At 39.0% G+C, this 7,609-nt stretch overlaps 1 protein-coding gene and 1 long non-coding RNA gene across 2 annotated transcripts in view; one reads left to right on the top strand and one right to left on the bottom strand.

The window, feature by feature from the left end:
- LOC108445745 overlaps positions 1-1,912 on the top strand; it is a 3,324-nt gene extending 1,412 nt beyond the window's left edge. The window contains exon 2 of the long non-coding RNA XR_001860702.1: positions 1,023-1,912. This is a non-coding gene — a long non-coding RNA (uncharacterized LOC108445745). The remainder of the gene's footprint in view (positions 1-1,022) is intronic.
- ST8SIA4 (ST8 alpha-N-acetyl-neuraminide alpha-2,8-sialyltransferase 4) overlaps positions 1-7,609 on the bottom strand; it is a gene marked incomplete at its 5' end in the record, with an annotated part of 52,245 nt that overhangs the window by 40,306 nt on the left and 4,330 nt on the right. Inside the window, one exon of the mRNA XM_017730478.1 lies at positions 1,925-2,139. Within this exon, the coding sequence (XP_017585967.1) occupies positions 1,925-2,139 (215 nt within the window). The remainder of the gene's footprint in view (positions 1-1,924; positions 2,140-7,609) is intronic.

Raw genomic sequence — 7,609 nt, forward strand, 5'->3', positions numbered from 1 at the left:
GCTGCAGTCCAGGCATGTCGTTCCTGCAGCTGGTCCATAGAACTCTTCTGTTTTTGTTATTTAAAATGTTGCCACAATCCTGGACCTTATCTCAAAGACTGCTTTTGTTACCACACCACCTTGTGACCCCTGCATTGCTCTGATTGCTTTTTGTGATAGATAATAATTCTAATTTGTAAACTATCTTTTCAAGCAGAAATTAACTGATATGTTTTTTCAGGGTACTCTTCTCTGTGAAATAGTGAAGTATTTAAGCAGTTGAAGATAACTACCTTGCTTATTTTTGCTCGGAGAGTGCTTGTTGTTCTGTTGTTAGATGTATTTTACTGTTCATAGTAAGAAAACTGCATGTTATGTTACACATTTTCTTGAATTTACTAAGTTAAAAGATATTTTTGTTACATATTGTTAAAACAGAAAAGGGGGGGGGTGCAGGGATGGGGTGTGCTCCCCGCGAAAGACTGCAAAGAAGTTTATATGTTCTTAATTTTTCAATCACATTCAGAATGAACACAAGATATTAATAAGTTTTTAGGCAATTTTGTAAGTATTGTAGAGAAACCCTCTCAGTCACAGTTTGAAGCTCTGCCCAAGCCCTAGCCCTGGCTGACTGGTAATTATACCATCAGACCCAGGTGTTTCTGCCCTAAAAGTGTAATCAAGTCATTTTGACTTGCTAATTTGATCTTAGAAAAGCTGGACCCTCTTTCAAAGTAAACTTGAAAGTCTTGCCTAGGAAAGACTTTCTAAGTCCTCACTGTGAAACAGAACCTCCCAGCAGTTGCAGACTCTGAGTGATGGTAAAAGTTTTAGACAACTTTACATTGTTCCTCAAAGTTCTAGCTGTTTAATCACTGTCATAGTTCTTATTTGTATAGAACAAAAAAGGGGGAGTTGTGGGAAGAGATGGAATAAATTTGAGTTGCAAGCTGTAAAACCTGCCTTCAGAGGCACATGGAAGCACAAAGGAGCACATGGCAGCACAGAGAGGCTTTTTTTCTCCCTACCCCCGGGGGGAGGAGGTCTACAGAGCCCTACAGAGAGGAGCCTGCCGGGAGCTGACAGACGGGTGAATAGCGAGTGATCACCCCATAGAAGGACATTTAGGAAGTGTGTTGCTGATGTGGCAACACAGGATAGGTCATGCCATATAAGGAAATACTATGCCTTGGAAAAATGTATAAAACCAGCTCATTCCTTTGAATAAACGATTCATATTCCCTGTTGGTCTGGGTCCATGATTCAGCCACCAACACCCTTGTTTTATTTTCACTATAAAAATAATCTTCTTGTCAATAATACAGGCATGATTTTAAATTTAGGGAATCACATGCTGATGGTTAGTGTTTCAGATTAATTTCAGATAAGGCCTGTAATATGTACATCAGATTAAAACGTTTCTCCTAGCTTTTCTCCAAGAAACGTAGTAGCCTGCTGTGAGGGATTGGTTACGTGAAAAGGGACATATAGATTCGGGATATACAGATTCTTTGCAGCTTACTGATCTGAGAGGCTGGCTACATGAGAACGGGCACATAGACCCTTGCAGCTAGCTGAGCAAGGTCTCATAAGACACTGCACCACACATCCTGTGTAACAACTGAAGTTACAGAATATTACATGTATCTTGCGCAGTAACTGAACCACCACTGAGTCTTACTGCTGAGCTATGGGTTTATTTGCAGAGCCAGCAAGGTTACGTTTTGGCAGTATATCAATGGACATCTGTGGTTAGAAGGCCAGGGAAAAAAGCAGAACTGCTGACCACAAAAGGGATACTAAGGAGGGGTTTAGGATCAGCTTAGTCGACGTGAACCACTTAGAATGCGCCTTTACGAATATGCATGTAGCCTATTATTGTTAGTATATAAGGAGTTCTGGTACAATCAATAAATCGGACTCCTGCTGATCACTCATATTGAGCGTCTGGGTTTCCCCTCTGAATTCCCAACAACTGCACAGGTTTTAAATCGGCGATTTTTCATCGGGGAAACTTCAGGGAGAAGGCTGTGCAAATCCTGAGAAATGTTTAGAGTGCGACGTCTGTCCAGTACGTAATGAATTACATCTCCTGGCTTGAAGCTGCTTTTGACCACTGAGACATCTCTTTCAGCATCCAAAAACTGAAGAATATTCTTCCTGTGTTGACAGAAAAATGCACAGATAAAACCCAACACTCCCTGCTTGAATGGAGTTTATCTAACAACAGTACAAACTGTTCAAGGCATTCAACCTAAAGCAGAGGGTAGACAGTGTCAGTCCTACTAGGGTCATTTCCCGTGCTCTAGGATGGAGTTAGAACAAAGCTGTTAGGATGGTTCACACTGTGGTTACAATGTAACACACAAATACTGCAGAATTAGAGCTTAATGACTTGTATACACAACGGCACCAAGAGACGAAGGCAAGATAACTGCAAATTTGAAGGCATACTGTGTTTGATTATCTTCACAAAATTCTGGAATTAAGACATTTTTAAAAAGGACTGTGGCAGTTTGTTTTCATAAAAACACAGTTACATATATGATCAGGAAATGTCATCTTTTACAAATCAGCTTGGCCTAGGAAAGGCCATGTTTTCTTACAGATTCTCATTTCACCATAAGAGTAATATATTCAGTTTAGCATAAACTTCCTCCTCATTAACTGAAGTTTAGCTAAAGCTATCCTAATTAACTTGATATGAGAACACACTCAGTCTTTTCCACCAATTGGAACAAACAGCTTAAAACATATTGCAAATTAAACTACTGCAGCTCAGGATCCAGTCAGGTTGTTAGCTGAACTCAAAATCACTTACAAACTTATCAAGACTTGAAACATTTATCATCTTTTCTGCAATTAATTGTTTAAACTATTAGACAGGTTCAGACACGCATGACCAAAACATGAGGGTTTAATAAACTACCATGGATCAAGTGAACTATGACAGTTAAACAGTTGCATACTCCCAGCCCCCAGCAAGTAACTGATGAAGAATGTTTGCTTTTATGTCAACTGAAAAGTGAAATCATGGTATCTGTTTATGGGGCTATCAGGATGCTCTGCCTAAGTGGTGGTAAAGCAGCTCAAACTTGCTTCTATTTGCAAAAGTTATCAGTGCCGATGGAAAAGAGGGTGTTGAAGAATGCTGAAACCAGCCTGACTCATCAATCCCGAAGTTAAACATTCTATTCTGAAGAACAGTCTTTCCTGACAGAAACTGGTGCTGGTGAGGATGCAGCAGACAGAGCTCCTGATAATGGAACCAGCAAGTGACAGTGCTGGTAACTTAAGTAAAGCTGCTGGGCTGATACACCTGACTGTCTATCACTTCATAGTACAAAAGCCAAGGCCCTCTTTTTAATGGCAGAGAATGCTTACATACCCCTTCTTGGATGGGGTGTGCATGTAGCTTCCTCCCTTGAATGGGAATCCCCTTCCAGATTACTCCTTAAGGCTGAGTAAAAGAGACTTGCCCATGGTCACTGGTATGAGTAAGTACTATCAATTTCTACTCGATTATTTTGCTGGCTTTAATATTGTTGCTTCAATATGGCTTCAGTAAATAGTGAACGATACTAGAAGTTATAACTATACTATGCATTAAATAAAAATGATCTTTTAGTCTAATCATTATCATTATGATAATCAATAAATAATTTACTTTAATAACTTAAGTATATTTGGTTTGCCACCCTTGAGTCTGTGGGACAAAGTTGTATAAAGGTTCAATTACACTTGCACAATCCTTTAAACATAAACTGTTGACCAAGTCTGGGGCTAAGATTGGATCCAACCATACCTTGATTCCTCTCTGAGAAGGAGGTTAGCATGCAAGGGGTTTAGAAAACAAGTTCTATACCTCATAACTCAGTGAGAGGGATTCTCTAAAACTCTGTTTAAAGCTTCCATTCTGCCTGTGACAAGTGGGGGACTGGGGTCCAAAAACTGGCACATATTCAATACATAGGTTCAAAAGAGATACTTAATGACTGCAGTGCAATGACTAACATATGCAATGACTAATACCTGCACTGGCAGTGTAGAGCAGTTTCAGTACACCCTTGACATAAAAAGCTGAAAAACTCCCCAGCAAGAGCTGCAGGAGCCACTGATAGTTCAGGATTGCAAGCAAGCAAAGCTTTTACAAGCTTGTGTCCATCTCTGAAGCAGGTATGTTTGTGGAGAAAGATCACATCTGAGCCAAGTACAACACTCTTATAGAACAGATAGGGAGTGTGCTGAGTTGGGCAGGGTATTTAGTACATAATAAATCTACTTGAAACTTTTGCCTCTGCAAGTCTAACAAGAAAAGAAGAAATTCACTGTTGTCAGTAGGTGAAGTGGAATTTAAAACAAAACAGATATTTTGTTGATGAAGAGAATGTTATTTCTGCATATTAAGCTTCTAGAGTGGGACTTCCTTAGAGCATATCAAAACAGGAAAAGACAACTAGAAATGTTATTCTAGCAGTTGCAACACTCAGTCACAGCCATAAAGAGGAAATAATCCCCCACAAGTTAAAAGGGATGAACTACAGAGACACCCATACTCACTAGCCAGCTCGTGTTGCTGCCTCAAGAAAGAAGAGTGTGTCTGAATCTTGCAACCAACAACACCATGGAAGTGATCTTAAAGGCCACAGAAGAAGAGAAACATAAAAAAAGGGTTTTTTAAGTAATTCCTCTCATTTCCTAAACTTGCCAAAATGAAAAAAAAAAAAAAAAAAAAAAAAAAAAAGAATATCTGGACTGGGTAGGACTATCTGTTACAGCTGTCACATATGAAGGAAGCAGCATCAGAGCAAAGGCACCTTTTGCTGAGGCACATGAGGGACTCAGAATAACAAGGCAGGATAGACAATGTTAAAATCCTGAGAGTAGCTTTTGGTAAGGCCAGGCAAGATATTGCTGTAAAAGGAAGACTCAAATTTGGCCTTTAAATTGAATGGACTTTAAATCTCATTTGGTTTGATAGCTTAACTTCATGGGCACTCTGCAACAGATACATCAACTACTATAAAACAAAACAGAGCAAGAAAGAAAGAATTGCCCAATCTAGAAGTATTAAAAATTACTTCAATTATTCATTACATAGGAAGAGAGCTACTACAGCTGGGGCTGTAAAGGATAACATGAATGCATCAAAAGCTATTAACATCATCCAGCCAAGCTATCAAGAGACTCATTTCACGTGAACTCTGACTTGAGAAGAGTCTCAAAACCTCAAAAAATTATGTGAAACATACAGAAACTAGATTTCCAGCTACAAGAAGTCACATGATCACCAGAAGATTTGCTTTAGTTCCTGACGCCTAGAAAAAATTGGCCTGAAACTGTCCATGTAAGCAAAAAAGTAGCAACATTTGTGCATGAACAGTCTCTTCTGTATTATTTTAAAAAATAAGAGGAAGACAGTGAAGTTATGCAAACAGTACCAAAAAAAGTAAAAGCACCTTGGCTTCCATTATTAATTTGGTTACTTACATTCAAAATTCATTTATCTATATGCTGATAAAAGTCCTCCAAAGAATTTCATGTGGACCTGAATTAGAATCAGATAATGAACCACCCAACACAGCTGAAATTACTAAAATGTCTAAGGAATTTATTTTTCAATAAATATTGAGATGGGCAGAAGTTACTAATCTTAGTATCTTTTCACTTACTTAAAAATGTTTTCTTGTCTGAAGCTGTCATTAGCATACTCAAATGTGCACACAGATATTGCAGTACACAATAGAGTCCTTGTATAAGAGACATGCAATAATGCTAATATTAAGATATTTTTTATGGATTCATCTGGTGGCATCCAGGTATCTTCTAATACTGAAAGTAATATGATAAATAATTCAGAGTCCATGCTACTGTTTTAAGTTCCTCTGTGCTACTGACTCAGCCATACCATGGGGATAACAGCACTTCTGATTTTCACATAAGCATTGAGAAAAAAAAATACAAAAAATAACAAATACTGAGCATACATACATGAGTGTCCCAGTCAGTCCTGATGCTGATTAATAACAATAACTTGTTTAAACCTCTGTTCTATCCCACAAAGAGCACTAAAAATAGCACAACAAGGTTATTCTGATTAAACAGACATGACAAAATAATGACAAGTAAGTGCTAATCCACTTCAAGCTGCATATTAAATTCAAAAGTAAGCTCGATTCCACCGAGGGAAAAGAAGAGCACGATTTTTAGTAAACCTTGAAGAAAAGGTGTTCTGCAACCATAAGCTAAAATGTATAAACAAACAGTTTCATTTGAGGTGGTCTTCAAGTTTTTTATGACAAATGAAACTGTATCGGGGTGTGCCCTGAGCCGTTTTGTGGGCAGGTGAGACTGATGTGACTCACCCTTAATTGTAGCCAAGCAGCTGCAACATGTTTACGTGACTCAAAAAAACCCCACAGTGTCATACTATGTGGCTGACCTAGGGTTTTTCTTTGATAAGCAGAAACAGATCTCCATAACATTTAAGTACCAACTGAAACTCCCGGTTATCTGATAAGAGTTCATGCAACAGATAGTTAACGTCTCTGAACAGCTTTCCAATTGTTAAAACTATGTACTGCTCTGGGGCAACATGGTGAGATTTTTCTCATGATTTGCATTTTTCTAGTTTTATTTTGTACTGTGGTCTTTGAACTACAAAACTTATATAATCTCAAACTATTCTTCATCTGCCTCAGAACTGTGTGAATGAAGGTAAGAAAACAGACCACTTGAAGATTTGTAAGATTACAAAAACATGTATATTTTTAGACATTCTCAAGAAAGACCTCCAATGCTTTTTCTGGGAAAAATCATTTATTTAGAGGCTGGCACTGCCATAAATCCTTGCTGCTGGACTTCAGTGGACCCCACGTGTGAGGGAAAGCCTCTGGAGCACATCCTAAGTGCCCAGGAGGGTTCACCAGCAAACACATCATGGAACAGAGATGGACTAAGTGTTTGCTTAATCCTCTCTGTGCCCACTGAAGATGTGCCTTTATCTACATGTCCCCCAGCCCATGTTTATCTAATATGTTCCTAATAATCCCTTGTGGTGGGGACTAGACAACCTCCCCATGCAGCTGTCAGTGTTTCCCTAGCCTTACTGGAAGGACAGTATTCCTCAGACGTTTTCCACAGCAGCTGAGGCTGCTCTTGGTCCTCATGCCTTGCTTGTGAAGGACAGACTACACCTAATTCTTAGCAATAGCCTTCATTTACCTGAGGATAAGAAACTACTCAACTATTTTTTTAAACTTTTATGTTGTAGATTTCTAATCCCTCCTCTTGATCTCCTGCAGACTCTCTCTAACAGGCCTTCATAGACAACTTGATTTTCTAACCCTAGCAAGTCCTGACTCTGATTTGCACTCCACAGCTGGAAGGTAGAAAGTGGCTCTCAGCCTTTGGAACCACCATGGAGTACAGCCTAGATAAAACATGATTTTTGCCGCCTAGATTAGTTTAATTAAAAAACAACATGTAGGAACAAACTCTGTGGTAACAAAAGGTCACAGCTTGCTCTTGTACATGAATAGGGTTCTAGCTCCTGTTGGTTTCTTGAGGAGGCAGTGAGGACCACAGGTATTTGCACCTGTGCTGGGTTTTACTTTAGTCTGAAAGGAAG

This window comes from Corvus brachyrhynchos, unplaced genomic scaffold (assembly GCF_000691975.1).
Source record: "Corvus brachyrhynchos isolate BGI_N302 unplaced genomic scaffold, ASM69197v1 scaffold33, whole genome shotgun sequence".
In the NCBI taxonomy this organism is placed as follows: domain Eukaryota; kingdom Metazoa; phylum Chordata; class Aves; order Passeriformes; family Corvidae; genus Corvus; species Corvus brachyrhynchos.